General features: G+C 42.5%; 1 protein-coding gene across 1 annotated transcript; it reads left to right on the top strand.

Moving 5' to 3' along the window:
* Nucleotides 1-527: 527 nt before the first annotated feature.
* Nucleotides 528-13689, top strand: ctdspl3 (CTD (carboxy-terminal domain, RNA polymerase II, polypeptide A) small phosphatase like 3; the record flags this gene model as incomplete). The annotated part of the gene is made up of 10 exons (XM_079580799.1): nucleotides 528-665; nucleotides 4414-4546; nucleotides 5199-5339; nucleotides 6488-6602; nucleotides 8447-8558; nucleotides 8632-8718; nucleotides 8844-8986; nucleotides 9181-9307; nucleotides 9386-9481; nucleotides 13407-13689. The coding sequence occupies 10 exons, from the start codon at nucleotides 528-530 to the stop codon at nucleotides 13470-13472; spliced, it is 1158 nt and encodes a 385-aa protein (XP_079436925.1). The 3' UTR covers nucleotides 13473-13689.
* Between the last annotated feature and the right edge of the window lie 4235 nt (nucleotides 13690-17924).

Genomic DNA, 17924 nt, shown 5'->3' on the forward strand with positions numbered 1-17924 from the left:
TTTTCAGCTTTTAGATTTGGGTAAAGCTCGGTTGAGGCGGGACCGGTGGCCCTAGAGCCAGTGGTCCCTCTGTTGCTCTTCCAGAATGGACATATGGCCAGTCCGCCCCTGGCCCTGCTTTTGCATAATGTTACACAAACACAATAGGTCAGTGCCTGATGTACAGAGTCATTTACTGCCCCACATATTTATGCTTCTCAGTGGGACACAGTCTGTCTGCTCCATTTAAAAGGCCGGTGTGAGTGAGTGCCCAGCCCCCCCCCCCCCCCCCCAGCGCAACGTGACTGCGACTGCCCCCGCACGTGTCTGCCGAGCCCGGGGAAGCACCGCCCAATAACAGATACAGGCCTATGGCAGCCGGGAACATTCAAACGCAGCACCCGAGCACCGCCGGGGCGGAGCTTCCAGGACCGTAATTTCCACCAGCCTCCCATTCGCTCTGCTTCTCTCTGCGCGCGCGGAGGAAACGTACGTCCACCGTGTCCGTGTCCGTGTGTGAAAACTGAGGGAGATTTTCAGCGAACACAATGAGGCTCAGATCGCGACGGTGCATCGTGTCTTTACCGGAGACTCCGAGGATCAACCGCCAACTGCGCAACAAAGCCACCCCGAGGCGGACCCGCTCCTCTGCTGCCTCTGCGGCCGACAGCCCCAGCCCGCCCCAGGTAACACGGCTGTGGGGGTTCACTGTGATGACTGCAGGCTCCGGACAAAGGCACACGGAGCTCGCTTTAACTTACATTTATCTGTTATATCGATCTGTGAGTAATTCTACCGTTAGTGTATTCTACAAAGATAACAGCAGGGGGCGTTGTTTCGCTTCATCCTGGGTTCACCCCGAAAAGTCGTGCCAAAATGATATAAAACTAATGGAAATGGCTATAAAGACAAGTACCGGTGTTGACGGGTTGTATATTTTAAAAGCACGTGCAGTCACAGCGGAGTTTTCAAGTTGTTTCGACTTGTTGACATGAGTTTCCTGAAACTCCGGTGTTTTTGTCCACAATAACAACAGCCCTGAGGTTAGCTCCGGGCTCTGCTAGCACGTTCACCGAGGTTTAGCTAGTTAGCGCTAGTTAATGCTAGTTAGTGAGTTGTTACTGACTTTTCTGGGTCGCTAATTCGCTAATATTCTCAAACTTTCCACAATTAAAAGGACTTCGTTTATATTGAGCTGGTTTCGAAACAAGCTATAATATTTCTAACCTGGTTTAACCCTTGTGTTGTCCCAGGGCCACTTTGTCGATGCCTAACTCTGTCGTAGTTTAACATCCATGACTTTTACCAGTTTTTTATTTTTTATTAAGTGATTACAATGTTATGAGAAAGAGTTACACTCGTGGTCAGTCATAAAATAACATTTTTCAATAAGTTTGGGTTCTATCTTTAGTGTAACTTCAGACTAATGGCCCGATACTAAATTGTTTTTTTTTTTCTTTTCAGTTGGTCTATGGCCTTGTTTATGTAAAAAAAACAAATCCTGAACAAACAGTCAGAAAATATCAAAAATCAAAAGGCTGTGAACACTCAAACTTTGACCACAGATCATAAAATCTGATGCATTTCAGTGTAGTTTTAGGAGAGATCATGACCGAAAAGATGATTTTGTATAAATAAATGTGCATTTGTTTGGTGCTTTGTTTTTCCAAACACATTCTGCTCTACTGTACTTTACTTTCACTGTCAAACTGCACTGAACATTTAATATTTTGATAAAAGTTCATGAATTAAGATGTAAACTCTGCTTTGAGCAGATTTTTTGATGAGAATATAGAGACTTTCCTGAAATAACAGAGTGAGAATCACAGTTTGGCTGTATTTGGAAACTGGGTTATAGCACTGGTTTTTGGGTCCTAAAACTATGAAAAAATGACTGAATTCAAAATGTGGTGCATGTAGTGGAGGCTCTGTGGAGTGTATGTTTAACGAAGTGATGGAATTGGAGTTGAAATGAAGTTAGTATGAAAGTCAAAAATATAGCTGGAATCACAGACATGGAGGACACTGCCATTGAAATGAATGGAGAGCTGCTGCTGTTTTCAGGCTTTAGGCCCTATAACTACTGTAAAAATCTGTGAATTCAAAATCTGATGAATGTGCATGTAGAGGAGGTCCTCTGGGATGGAAACATAATAATGGTTTCATATTTGACGCACAAATGAAGTCGGTACAAAAGGTCAAAGACAGAAAACCTGAGGATGGGCTCATGTTCATTGAAATGAATGGGATTTTGCCGTCATAAATGACCCCAGGTGACCACGAGTGTAACTCTGCATTCTGGGGCACACAAGGGTTAAATGAGTAACTTAAACACATCCATATTCTCAGTCAGCGAGGTTTGCCAGCGTGTTTGCTAGCCTTGTTTACAAATCAAACTTTGGCAGTAATTTGTCTTTGTGAAACGCCCAAAAATAATGGTATTAATATGAAACTCGGACTGAACCAGTTTTTAACTTGTCTTGTCGAGTCTTAACAGTAGATATCTGGGCTTAAGGAGGGTTAGGTTTGGGGAACCGGTCCTGAGTCCTTCATTCCACACAGCATGCTCAGTACTTTTCCACTGGGAGCACACACACATGCATCTAATAAACCTCCCAAACCGGCTGAAAACCCTCTCCTCCAGCTTCCACTGGGCTTAAATGTTAAACCTCAACCTAGAAACCGAGTCCCTGTCCATGTGTGTTAGTTGGGTTAAGTGTTAGTTTATGATGACTTTACCTCCAGGTGCGGCACTTGTCAACTCGTATAAACAAAATAAAAATGAACAAAGATGAAAACAATGTAGGCTTTCCATAAGCAGTTTGAAAGAGCCACGATATTTTCAATGACTAAAACATTGGCTGGGTCACGTGAGGATTTACAGCTCATAATTGGTTTTAGGTTTTACTTTGAGGTAAATGTAGGATTTAGGAGTCTGGTTACCTCTCACCCACCCACATTTCTGTCACATAAATGTAATGTTAACGTCGAGGGGTGCCGGTGCTTGAGTAAATCTTCTACTGCCTTGAATTGAGTTGCAGGAGGTGGGTTTGTGGCGGGTTTAGAGCGCTGACGTGCCGTCTGTCTGAGGATTACTCTGGGAGAGGGTCGCGGAGCGGGAAAGTAGGTCAGGCTCATGCGCTGGTGTGTTTACTCCCTCAGAGCAGACGGGGAGGAAGAGGAAGGATTTTTATGGGCGAATCCACGTGCTTGTGTTGTTAACGGGGCCACATACATATGGAGAAGCTCAAAAGCTGCCTGTGTCCAATTTGCTTTGATATTAAATCGTTTCTGTTTAGTGTTGACCTCTTGACCCCGACTTAACCGAGTGTATTTCAGCTTTACCCAGGTTACACACTCATCGAATTTGATCTTTTTCCTTGAGTTGAAGTCACGTTTTTGTTTGTCTTGTATTTCATTTACGTCCGAGTTTTTGGCTCATTTTTGTTGCTATTTTGACGCTTTTTTTCCCAAGACGCTTTAGGGCTGCTCGATTATTGAAAAAATAATAATCACGATTATTTTTGTCATAATTGAAATCACGATTATTCAAACGATTATTTGTTGCCTTTAAGAAAATCCAGCAAAAAAGTGACAAAAATCCAGTAAAAAAATTACAAAAATCCAGCAGAAAAAGACAAAAATCCAGCAAAAAAGTGACAAAAATCCAGCAAAAAAATGACAAAAATCCATTAAAAAAATTGACAAAAAGTGACAAAAATCCATTAAAAAAAAAGACAAAAATCCATTAAAAAAAAGACAAAAATCCATCAAAAAAAGACAAAAATCCATCAAAAAAAGACAAAAATCCAGCCGGAAAAAAGACAAAAATCCATTAAAAAAAGACAAAAATCCATCAAAAAAGACAAAAATCCAGCAGGAAAAAAGACAAAAATCCATTAATAAAAAGACAAAAATCCAAAAATTTGAAATTTGAAAAAAAAAAATGTAAAAGAGAAAAAGATTATGCTAATTTTGTAATCGTTTACTGTTGTAATCGAAATTGTAATCGAACTTCGATTAATTGCACAGCCCTAAGACGCTTATAGATTTGGGTCGAGCCGACTGGAGAAAGTGTGTTCGGTTCATATCAGACAGGGATTATGAGGTTAAAATGGTGGTAAAAGCATTAACATTAATTAAAACACAAAATTCTAGGCAAAAACAAGACTTAATCATCAAAACAAAATGAAATCTGGATCAAAATGTCTCCATTTATCATGATTTAAATTGAGCTTTTGCACATTTAATTTACCATGACATTGTTTTAGGCTGTAATTGCAAAATAAATGCTGTGATTGTCTAGAGATCCTACTGCTCAACTTCTTGGCTACCTTTTTAGAACAAATTCCTTTTGTGGATATTGGACAATCACTGTAAGGTCGTAACCGCTGGCAACACGACCCTCATGGGCGACTGTGGCTGTGTTTTCAGGCGGACAGTCCGGCAGACAGCAGCAGCAGCAGCTCTGGGGAGTCTGTGGATGAGGTGCCCACTCTGAGGAGGAGAGCCCTGCCCCGCGGGCACCCGAGGAAACGACTCATCCCTGTGGATGACCGCGAGAGGGGTCAGTGCCGCTCCCGACCGGAGCACAAAAACATCACGTGTTCAGCTTTGGAAGCATCGTTCATGTTCTTGTCTTCTCTTGGGTCATCCTTGTGGAAGGACTTTATTGAAGTCCTAGTTAAAGCCTGATTTAGTACAACATTTGAACTGCACTGCAAAAAGTATTTAACTAGATCAGTATAAACATCTCAATTTGAGCATAATTATCCAAATTTTAGTTGTTTTGACTAGTTAAGAAGTTGTTGGGCATTTGTTATAGATTATTTCACTTGTTCTGAGAAGTTTCTGACTCGTTCCGATACATTTCGTCCTTATTTCAGGTCATTTTCTTTGCCAAATGGGCTAAGAAAATTGGTCTCATCTCATTGGCAATTTTACTTTACCCTAGAACTGGTCTGAAATGTCCTCAAACAAGCAAAGTAATCTTGGTCCGATCAGGAAAAGTGTCTAAATGAGTGAAAACCGCTGAAAACAAGATACATTTCCTCAATTCCAGTCATTTAAGCCAATGCTTGATATTTACTTTTTGTAGTGTGGAACTGTTCCTTTGGTTTACTGCTGTAAATATGCTGCTTTGGAAGCAGTTGTGGCTGTGGAACTGAATTACAAATCCAGTCTTTTCTGAATGTCACGCTTTTGTTGTTGCTCTCCAGACCTGGCGTTCAAGACGCCGATCCGCTCCATCATCCGTCACGAACGAATCCTTTCAGAGATCGACCCGGTGACGCCCCGAAACAACACGGCCCGGAACATCTACTCCCCCATCGTCCGCTTCCTCACACCCAGCAAAGAGAGTGAGTGTCAGGGATACACTGTGCGACACATGTTCTATTTCATAACGTGTTTTAGTTTGTGATTTTTAATGCACTAAACCCATTTATTTACATGTCAAACCCTATAAAGCCCAAACTGTTATAGATCCAGCTTCTAACATTCTATGGAAATGAATGCTGCACAAGTTTTCCCTTTAGCTGGACAGTTTTTTCCCAATCGATCAGGGCTTAATCGAAATTCGATTACGATTTCGATTACAACAGTAAACGATTACAAAATTAGCATAATCGCAAAAAATCGATTATCATTTATTTATTTTTTTTCTAATTTTTAATTTTTGGATTTTTGTCTTTTTTTTTGCTGGATTTTTGTCACTTTTTTTGTTGGTTTTTTGTCACTTTTTTGCTGGATTTGTGTCACTTTTTTTGCTGGATTTGTGTCACTTTTTTGCTGGATTTTTGTAATTTTTTTGCTGGATTTTTGTCACTTTTTTGCTGGATTTTTGTCTTTTTTAGTTGGATTTTTGTCTTTTTTTAATGGATTTTTGTTACTTTTTTTAATGGATTTTTGTTACTTTTTTGCTGGATTTTTGTCACTTTTTTGCTGGATTTTTGTCACTTTTTTGCTGGATTTTTGTCACTTTTTTGCTGGATTTTTGTCATTTTTTTTGCTGGATTTTTGTCTTTTTTTGTTGGATTTTTGTCATTTTTTTGCTGGATTTTTGTCACTTTTTTGCTGGATTTTTGTCATTTTTTAATGGATTTTTGCCACTTTTTTGATGGATTTTTTTTTAAGTTCTTGGGTCTGGATAGTTAATGAAGCAAACAACATGTGAATCCAGTAGTTAGTGAGTTTATCAACGTGATCAAATTCTAAATGCGATCAATCTTTCAGCTGCAGTCTTTAGTCTGTCAAGCATTTAGAACGATCGAACACTTGTGAAGTCTATTCCAGCATGAAGAGTTGTTTATAGGCGTTTATAGGGGAAGAATTTGGCCTCCAAGCCTGACGTCCCCTCCCCTGAAAACGGATTAAGAAAAGGTCTGTTCAGTAACACAGCACTGAGCGTTTGAATACACTTTATTTAAACATAAATCCCCGTAGTGTGGCTGCTGGATGTTATTTCTGAAACGTAGCGATGACAGCAATGCCTACCTCGTTGTTGCAGATATGGGAGGTCCCGGGGCAGGGCATAGCGTCCTGCTGAGCCCGGAGCAGGGCGTGTTCGGCTGCGGCTCCATGGATCTGCTGGCAGGAGACGAGGACGACGACGTCTTCAGCCCGTAAGAACCAACCCACAGTAAACATAGCCCGATGACCAGGACGCATATCTGACAAATAGAAACATAGATCTTGCTGTAATCACTGAGGTTCGTGTTCGAGGTAAAAGAATATTCCCACAGTTAAAACACACTATATAATCCAGGGTGAGTCGCAAACGCAAATATTGCTGTTAAATGTAAAAGACATAATATACACTAATTAGAAGTCTTTTTTGTTGTTGTAAATGCACTCAGCCCCACCTAACGGCCACATCTTGCATAAACAAAGGTGTTTGCATCCACAGCGCAGTGATATCATGCTGTGGTTGTTGCCTGTCTCTTGCATATGAATGACCCTGAGCACTCCCAACGACCCAGACCACTGTTTCCCTCCCTAAATGTCTCAAGTGGTCTGTCCCCAAGTGCCCGAAGACACTTATTGTGATGAGGGGGAGGGTTGTTTAGTACGATACCACCTTCTGTCAGTCTACCCCAGGGCAGCTGTGGCTACAGTAGTACCTTACCACTACTGAGTATGGAATGAATGAATAAAGCCACTTTGAGCGTCTGCAAAAGGTGCTACCGTAAATTCTCTAATACTGGCCTGTATTCCATTAGCGGCCGGGTCTCTAACAGTGGCCGGGTTCGCGGCTGACGGAGGCAAATTAAAGCCGGTCTCTAAAACAGGCCGGGGCTTTTATTAGAAACTATAGCGGTAGAAATATTCCCCATGTTAAGAATTTGTCTCATACTGGTGTAAATGAAAACTCACGTAAAGGAAGTAACAAACGGGAACCCGGGCCGAGGGGGACGCTGCGGAGGAGCTGATCCGAGCGAAACTTTGACACAGATTTAGCCACTTTTCAAACCTCCTGTGACGATATTTGGAAACAGGGGGAGAGTTGTGTGCCCCTCCAGGGTTTTAGTAAAGTCACCATCGCGTCTTCAAAGCACGTCCAGCTGCTCCGTGTGCAGGTCAGTCCCACGCCTCAAAATAACTCCTCCCATCAGCGCGAGCGTCTCGTCTTCTCTCGGGTCAGTCTCATGATCGATCACAAACACAAACGCTCCGTCTAAACTCGCCTTTTACACAAGATAACAACAAATAATCCGGTCCGCAGTAAAAACAGAAACCTGCAGTGACATTGATGTCAAAGCTCCGCTAACAGCAACGAAACACTTCCTGTTGTCCCGACAAAATAAAAGGCGTCAATGTTCCAGCCGCTGGGAGAGGGTTTGAAATGTTAATTAAGAAATGAACCTAATATTTTAGGTGCAAATGGACACAAATGTCGTTTTTCTTCATTTTCCTGGTCGTCCGTTTTGCTCAAAGCGAATTAAAGGCCTGTCTCTAATTGTGGCCTGGTCCTAGATGCTCTTGAGTAAATAAAGGCCCCGGCCTATATTAGAGCATTTACGGTATATACGACTGTACTACATTATAATGATAATGTTTAGATCTTTCAAAAACTTGTGACATGTGTTCTAAATGTTTATAATAATGATAAACAACTCTACTACTACTACTACTACTACTACTACTACTACTACTACTACTACTACTACTACTACTAAAACTACTAAAACTACTAAAGAAATGCATTATTAGTGATCCAGGCTTTAGGGAACCTATAAACAGACAACTTCAACTTAGACAAACAAAAGTGGAGGGAATGTAGGAATATAAGCAGTTCCTGTGTGAAATTGTAGGCTACAAGATCACAAAGCAATTGGTCTCACTCTGTCCCAAATGTAACAATGAGCCGCTGTGACTGTGTTGTGGAAGAAACATGGACCCTAGTCCTGTTCACCGCCATGTCTGGGAGTCATTTAGAACATAATTTATTTCATTCTCTGCGTTTCAGCTTCACCTTCATCAAAAACATCCCGTCCCCGTCACAGCACTCCCTGCCCCAGCTCCGAGACATCCCGCCCAAAACCAGGAGCACCCCGGAGGCCACGCTGGTGCTCGATCTGGTCAGCACAACTCCCTGAAAACGACCGCTTTTCAAAGTCAGGGGCTGTTTGTGACGCGTTTACTGCGTTTCAGGAGGCGACGCTGATGCACAGCTCCCTGACCGTGATGGAAGACGCGGAATACTCCTTCAACACAGTGTTTCAGGACCATGAGTACAAGGTCAGACACGCCCACTTTATCATAATCAAATACTGACGTCATTATTGTGAAGACGGCTCCGTGACGTCTGAACGGACATTGTTCGATCTCCGACTGCGGCGACTGAGCTTGTGTCTGCGTTCCAGGCGTACATGGTTCTCCGTCCGTTCGTCCAAGAGTTCCTCCAGTCGGTCTCCAAAAACTACGAGCTGTTCGTGTACACCTGCGCCAAAAGGGAGTACGCCGAGAAGATCCTGGGCATCCTGGACCCGCACAGAAAACTCTTCAGGTGATTTAGAAGACTTTTAGATCTCACACTGGGGATAGAGACGAGTATTTCCACAGAGAAATGCGGGGAAAGTAAAATGTGGAGCGTAGAACAGCGATGGACTAAGTGAGGGCGGCTTCCCCCATAGTGTTCAGCGCAGGCTAACTGTAGCTAGTAGCAAAAACGTTGACATTGTACGTGTTGTCCCGTTGTAGGCAGCGTCTGTACCAGGAGGACTGTTCCTGTGTGCTGGGACACTACATCAAAGACCTCAGTGTCCTCGGACGGGACCTGGCCAAGACCGTGGTGCTGGACGACGCGCCCCACACCTACCCCCACCACGTACGTGCCCCCCTACACCCGATCACGCCAAACTTCATTGAATTTGTGTTTTAGTAAGGCATTAATCTTGTGTCGCAGCTGATGAACACCATTCCCATCACGAGCTGGAGCGGACAGCCGGACGACCGAGAGCTCCAGAGGCTCATCCCCTACATGGACAAACTCTGCACTGCTGTGAGTACACACCAGGGGGAGCACTAGGGAGCATGAGCTGTTTTATCCGTCATGAATCTCTTATATTATCCCATACTTTCCATCATGGTGGCTCCATGGTGGATCGATTGTTTAGAGTTTCTGGTAGGCTTTCACCAGGGGCGGACTGGGACTGGAAAACAGCCCCGGACTCTGGTCAGCCTGGCCCAAATTAGCGTAAATGTGACACTTCCACAAATACACATGTCAACCTCTTACCCCCCTGCCTTAACCGAGAGCGTTTTCTCCAGTTCGGCTTTACCCAAATCAAAAGGCTTCTTGACTGGAGAGCAACACTGTAACGTCTCATTTGAAAGCTCAAATCTAGAAAAGGGATGGTAACTTTTTGTCACGTTGTCGCTGCATTTTTGTCATGTTTTTGTTGCTTTTTCATGACTTCTTTTGTGGCTTTTTGGCGTGTTTTCGTCACTTTTTCGTTGTGTTTTCGTCACTTTTTTGTTGCTTTTCCAGCACGTCTTTGTTTTTGGAGGCTTTTCTTTTAAGCTTTTAGATTTGGGTAAAGCTCGGTTACGCTCGGGGGTAAGGGTGAGGTAAAGTGAGAGGCCAGACCGGTGGCCCTAGAGCCAGTGGCCCTTCTGTGCTCTTCCGCCCCTGGCTTTCACTGGTTTTGTTTAAAATAATATTCCATAATGCACAAATATACTTGTTATGTTCGAATGAAATTGCAGGATATATGGAGTTAAACTAAACCGAAAGGCTTATATTTCACTATTGCAAATACCATTACAAAGGCTTATTATTTACCTGCTCTACACGCCCATCATGCACCACGCCTCCTTCAGCGTATTTATCCAAGTCCATGCCCTCTCAGCTTCCATATGAACGTGCATTAGTGATGCGCGGGTCAGGGTTTTTTTCAACCCGCGGGTCCCGCATTTGGAGCAGGTTCTAACCCGACCCGGCCCGCCCCGCAACGTTGTTCTATTTTTACAACCCGCCCCGCCCCGCACCCGCACCCGCAACCATTAAAAATTACGCGTTACAACTATGATCCGTATGAACAGCACCGGCGTGTCAGCCCCTCGCGCTCGCTCTCGCTCTCTCTCTCTCCCCCTCCGAGAGCGCTGGGCAAGAGGGAGAGAGGAAGAGAGCAGAGGTCGGCCTAACGCGAAGTCACACAGTCGCACATACGGTGGAAAATAGGAAACATGAGCTCCACAAAAGCGTTCTCTGGATCACAAGCTGCAAAACGCTGCTTGTTTTATGAAAATCCGACGTATATTTACGCTAAAAACCTGCTGTAAAGACGACGGAATAAGTTGTGAATGAATTCAATGAATGCGCGTACGGAGGCATAGAGTGCCCGCGACCGGCATTTTTTGACCCGCCCCAACCCGCCCCGCGATCGAAGGAGAATTTCACGACCCGACCCGACCCGACCCGACCCGACCCGAACCGCGGGCAGACCGCGGGGTCCGCGGTGGAACCCGCAACCCGCGCATCACTAACGTGCATCATGTAAGAACCTACGCGGCAGGAAAAGGCTGTTTGTTTATTTGCCATGTGAAATGCAAAGTGAAACCACGCAGCGAGAATCCAGAGGCTCAGAGATGGAGCCGTGCTGAGCTTGGACATTCATTATGGCTAAAACAATTGTCTATATGGTGGAGAGTTTTCGGCTGATGTAACCCCTGATACACACTCCATACACACGTGTGTTGGTTAAGTGACCTATTGAAACTAAACGCACACAATAACACATTCTGCCTTTTAAAAGCTTGTTTTAAACTAAGACGGGGGGGGAATTAATTTTCATTAGGGGCCACATGAGAAGCCTGAATTGAGTCAGAGCCGCACCAACAAACAAACAAATCAAACTTATTCTGCTCTACTTTGTGTATTTTGAATAGCTGATACCTATTATTTAGTAGGACTTTTATTTTCTGTAAATATTTGTCCGTGTCAAGCCAAGGACGCTTCAGATCTTTCATTATGTCAGTGCCCTCTGCTGGACACCTGTGGAATTCTTTCCTTTAATTCTTATTCTTTAAACTGCCCCCTGGTGGCTGGAGGGAGCATTCTGGTCATTTCTTTAAAAAAAATCATCCGCATTGTCCGCACAGGAATGGGCTAGAGACGTACTTTTTTTTAGGACATACGAATTTATGCCCTACAAGTCCTGGGCCCGACTGAATCATCTCACGGGCCGTATTTTGCCCAGGTCTGATCTAAGATATTTTGTAGGTCAAGGAAGCCCTTTTTAAGACTTTAATCAAATATTTTAAGGGATTGCAGGATTCCTGCATAGAGCAGAAAAGGCCCAGTGATCCCTGTAAAGTTAATTTAGAATAACATCAATCAAAATTGATTCTAGCAGCTTCCGGCCCACAACTTCACTCTTTTTTCCAGACTCTCATTATCCCTAACCTTGCCTGGTGTTCACTAGTGACAGACGCACAGATCTGTGTTGTAGCGGTGCGTGTCCTCTGGGTGGCAGCACACGCCTGGCCCCGCTTTAACCCTGAGTGACCTGATGGTGGGATATGGCAGTGCAGTGTCTGTTTACACACACGCCTCTTGTTTTAGCACAAATATTTAGCCAGTTGCGCTCCTGTGTGTGTGTGGGTGTGTGGGGGGGGGGGGGTCGGCTGCAAGTTCACGTCATGTTTAGGCTGAAGGTGGGTTCTGAAGCTACACCAGTTGGGAAGTTTCTTCGACAGTGCGGCTTAGGGTAAAAAACAAACAAAAGTCTTCGCTTCAGGAGTCCATCTGTGGAGTGTTTCCATCCTTTGTGAAGTTTGAATATGCTGATCTGTTCTGAGTGACTGTTAAAATGTCAGCGAGACATGACAATAAAACGTGGACATGAAGCTGTTTTGACCCTGTAGGAAGTTGGTGTCAGTGACGTGCGCTGACGTTTGTTGCTGGTGAGGCACTTGTTGTATAAAGTCAACAAAACTTCAGGAAAATGCATCTTACAGTCTCTGGTAATTGTGTAAATGTTACTTACTTTGAAATAATATTATTTTCCCAATAAAAAGCGAATTTTCAACATAAAATACATTCTCACGATACTGCAAATAAACATTAAAAGGCAGTTCTGTGCATGTCCGGGACCCGCCTTCCTGAGTGCTAAATCATAGACAGTCCTGAGACTGATGCTGCTTTTGTTGCATTTCATCCATAAAAGGTCGGTCGAATCAATAAAGTTTTCACTTTTACTCACTCCTTAAACGCCTCCTAAACCGTGCAGAGGAATAAAACACTTGTAGCCCCTATTTTTTTGCATAAGTGTGTAGTGCAGACACAGCGCCCCCTCAGGTCGTCAGCGGTCATGCAGTAGAGGCAGGACTCACCTCGGTCCTTGTCTTTCACAATGCAGTCAAATATAAAGTAAATAAAAACAGGTTAAAAATGTCGTTCCTCTGTCAGATTCTTTACCAGATGAAAGAAAACCAAAGTGCCCAACAAACAGATGGATTTTACTTTCATGGGAGAGAGCGCTGAGTGAATGAACCGAGGTCTGTGTGTGACACTGGAGGCTCGCCGCGGCTCCCCCTTCTTTACACAGTATTAACAAATGATAAAACATTGGGCCATTTTCAACCACAAAACTGATTAAAATCATAGGAAATCTGTACCATCATCAGCAAACACCTTGTTTATTGTTTTTATTTAATTTTATTGTGTTTGTTTCCATGATTGACTGGTGAGGCCCGGCCTCTGGCCTCCCCTGACCACGCGTCACTGGTTAGCATCAGGGCGCTATGCTACATTCCATGCACTAAACGATGTGTTTCGGTCATATGACTTGTTCTTAATCGCTATGGTAACGGTCCTCATATTTCATCACTGAAATGCATGGATACCAAGGCTGCTGATGACCATACAGATACAGATCTCTGAGTCTTGAGTTTCATTATTACGGTGTTTGTTTTGTTTGCAGGAGGACTTTCGGGAAGTGCTGAAGAAGAGGAAGGACCACTTTCACAGACTGCTGTCTGAGGACTAAAGACTGTGCTGCGTTTACATTCCCCTGGGCACAGCAGAGCTCTGTGTCTGCTCAGCCTGAGCCAACACAATAAACTGCTTTACCATGATTTCTATTTACTTGGACATATTGTTATTGTTTAATTTATTGATTATACTAATCAGCATTTCTTATCTCTGTACATTTTACATATTTGCTTTTTTTACGCAATTAAAGTATCCCATAAACTCCGACATTCTCTCATGTGATTCATTTTTTAAAAACAAGTATTGCTAAGAAGCTACAAGTATTTTGGGAAAACACTAAATGTGTGTAGTGTTATTTGAAGTATTCAAGCAGATATCTTTAGGGCTGAAACAACGATTATTGAAATAGTCAAAAACTATTTTAGTAATCAATCGTTTTTTGTAAACACAGACTCAAATAGAGCAAAAATGGTGGAGAAAAGGGAGAGCGTGTGTTGGTGCTGTGCATTGTTCCCAGCTCTGCCCTTGTGCCTTTGAGCCTGTGTGTGGCTGTGGTCAGACTGACTGTGTGACGTCTCTGCAGGCCTGAGATAATAGAGATGTTACACACTTCCCGTCGAGCAGGAAGGTTCACACGGGCCGGCAGGTGAACAGGGAGTGGAGAGGTGAGGCATGATGTTGACATTACGGGGAGTTTATTGGACGCTCAGATACTTCAGGTACATGTGCACTGGGTTCAAACAAGGGAAGATCAGGATATTTTCTGTTCATTTGACACATAGTTCAAGTAGTTTTCCATCAGAGAGAACTTCAGGGACTTTATCAGCAAACAAAAATGAAATGGTAACATTTAAAGGTCTATTGATAATTAATAATAGTGAGGGGAACAAAAACAGCACCTGTACACTGCAAAAAGTAAATATCAAGCATTGGCTTAAATGACTTGAGTTGAGGAAATGTATCTTGTTTTGAGCGGTTTTCACTCATTTAGACACTTTTCCTGATCGGACCGAGTTTACTTTGCTTGTTTGAGGACATTTCAGACCAGTTCTAGGGTAAATCTCGCTTGAAATAAGAAAGTAAAATTGCCAATGAGATAAGACCAATTTTCTTACCCCATTGGCAAAGGAAATGACCTGAAATAAGGACGAAATGTATCAAAACGAGTCAGAAACGTCTCAGAACAAGTGAAATAATCTCGGACAAATGCCCAAGAACTTCTTAACTAGTCAAAACAACTAAAATTTTGATTATTATGCTCAAATTGAGATGTTTATACTGATCTAGTTAATTACTTTTTGCAGTGTATGACTTTAAAAAAAATAAAAATGGTGTTATTCCAGGGTCATGTGTGTCCCTGTGGACCATGACTGATGTGGACATGTTAGAGCAGAAACTGTGGAAACATCTGCTATGGTCCATCATGGACTGGGACACACAACACTTCCTTTCTTTTAACTATGCCAGTTATTAATAATGAATGAATGTCAGTATTTCATTTGTACTTCCTGCTGAAGTGCTGATAAGTATGTTTGTCAAATGACACATTTTCCTGACCTGAAGTGTCGTGAGGCCTCAGTGTTTTTACTGAAAATAAACAACACATTCTGTCTGTCATTACCCTCAGTCATGGTGTCTCACTCTGAAGAGTCAACTCACAGTTACTCTGAGAAGATATACAGTCTGAACAGAGTCAAATTTACTCTACAACATTTACTGTGTAGGTTTCATCCAGGTACCCTCTCACTACAAACATGTACAATAGGCCAGGACAGGGGCGGACTGGGACTTTACCGCCTGCCTTAACATTAACGAGTGCATTTTCCCCAGTTCGGCTTTTTATTATTATTTTTTTGATCGGTGTCATCAGCAAAAAGAACGGGAAAGGCGGTCGTAGAAACAGAAGTAAAATCATTAATATAAATAATAAATAATGATGGTCCCAAAATAAACCCTTGTGGCACACCATGCTCCGCGGAATTCCTTTTAGATTCATGTTTTTTTTTATACTGGGCTTTACCCAAATCTAAAAGCTTCTCGACTGGAGATCAACAATGCAACGCCTCATTTGAAAGCTAAGACCTACAAAAGTGACGGAAACTTTTGGTCACGTCGCAACATTTTTGTCACATTTTTGTTGTTTTTTTAATGATTTTTTCTATCATTTTTTGTTGTGTTTTTCTCACGTTTTTGTTGACTTTTCATCCTCTTTTTCTCGCTCTTTTGATGCTTTTTTTTAGCTTTTAGATTTGGGTAAAGCTCGGTTCCGTGTAGGTGTTCAAACACTTTTAACTCCGTGCAGATGTAAGTTTCAAAAATGACTGGAAAAGGGCTGTGTTTATGTACTGTACTGTCACTGTAATAGAGGTGGGTAGAGTTGCTTAATTTACTCAAGTAAAAGTAACGCTACTTCAAAGAAATTTTACTACTACTTCAAAGTCGAAGTCAAAGGTAGTGGGAGTAAAAAAGTACTTGGAAGAAAGTTTTACCTGAGAAGTGTGAGTAGTGAGTAACCGAGGGTAAAAATCTGATTTATGTTTCAGTCGTGAAACTACATTTGTTTCTCATCAATAAATTATGAGAAACAAAACATGAAATAATATGAAAATGTTCATATTTTCAAATGATTATAAAGAATTAATGCAAAAGTACAGTTACTTCAAAAAGTAGCCTACATGTACTTCAGTAAAAGTAGCCGAGTACTACCCAACTGATAACAAAAGGACCAGTTGCCAGACAGTAGGCACAATATACAATACATGAACTTATTTAAAGGTGCATTATGCAACTTTTCATGTGAACAAAATATCTAAATAAATGAAAACAACTTGATGTTTGTGAATAATTGACCTTTTATGACCCAACGGCTGCATGAGTGGTCAGCATGGCGCCTTTACTTTCCATCACAGTGATCTCAACAATGCTCCAAGATCAATTGTTTTGTCGGTTTTCATTGAGGTTTTCCGACGCCAGAGAAAACCTTCCAGAAACTCTAAAAACAATTGATCATGGGGCATCAGAGAGGCCACTGGGAGGCAAATTCACCCTGCTGACTATTCACACAGCTGCTGGGGCCCCGACAGGTAAAACATGCAAAGAAACGTTTTTTTTATATTCACATAAAAAGTTCCACGATGCACCTTTAACCTTCACCTTTTGACCTGTTTTGGAGCTATAGAGGAGAGGGGGAGAGGCTAAATGCTAAGACCAGACAGGTCCTAAAGAACTTGTCAAAGCTAAGGTAAGAACATATCTCAGTATGTAAAAAAAAAAAGCTAAGGTAAGAACTAGAGGTGGGCATAGATTATTTTTTTTAATCTAGATTAAAATGGCTCGCTTGAATTCTGCCGAAGCCATTCAGAATATGTATATCTATAATATATTAAGGCGCATTGAGTTGCCTTGTGTACGAAATGCGCGGTATAAATAAAGTTGCCTTGCCTTGCCTTTGTGTGCTGAACAAATAATGACTAAAATTAGGTCTTTGAGAACGAGTTTCTCAAGTCAGACGGTGCGTTTGACCAGGGGCTCATCTCCTGTTTCCAAAATGCATCACAAACTGCTTGAGAACGTTCTACTATGATAATTGGTGATGAAAATAATTCATGTTCAAGAAGATGCACTTGTGTTTACTAACTGTTTATTCAGTTAAACATTCATTTTGAACTGTAGGCCGACATTAGAGGTCCTGATGAACGGTTTACAGGCAGTAGCTTTGTGTCAATCACTCCAAGTTTCTCCTTGTTCCACCGGTCACTCAGGCTGACCGGCTTGTCCACATTTTATGGTGACAAACTAAATCGCCTCTTCTGCTCATTATGACCTGCTAAAGAAAAAAGTCTCTCACATGGGACAGTTGTGGCAGGAGTCCCCAAGTATTTATTTACGGGCAGATCATTATTTATATATTTTTTTATATACCAGATCAGAAAATATAAGCCTCTGTTTGTGAGCGTGGGAAACATGTGCGCGTCTCCTGATTGGTCAACAGTGTCACGTGATCACTGTCACAACAACGCAGCTCATGCTACTGCAGCTGCTGCTACTACGAGCTTCAACCTGGGGATAGTTCTGTCAAAATGGAGATAAACGTCGACAACACGAAGATGCGGGACGTATTTCTTTGGATTTGATAAGAAAAAGAAACGGACATGAGGCGGAGGAGACGGCAGGGAGTGGAAAAAGAGAAGCTAACGGAGAAAAGTAGCCGGAAAGTCCGTCTCCAAACTCGGTAATGCTGCGGTTGAAATGTAGCTGGAAAAGGCTCTCGTCAACTTTTGGTGATAAAGTTGCGCTGTTTCGTGTGGGGCTGTGGCCATGAAATGAGATGTTTATGTCGCTGTTTTGAAAGAGAAGTGAACACGGAGGGGCTGCGGTGTTTTTCTGTTGTTTTTTTTCAGTCTGTCATTGTCCGCTGCTTCTGTGTGTTCGCTTTGGAGACGCTATATTCACTCACGTTTCTCCTGCGCGTCCGAAATTGGGCATAAAAGTCGTGTAATGTGAGCTG

Source organism: Gobius niger (genome assembly GCF_951799975.1).
Source record: "Gobius niger genome assembly, chromosome: 22".
NCBI lineage: Eukaryota > Metazoa > Chordata > Actinopteri > Gobiiformes > Gobiidae > Gobius > Gobius niger.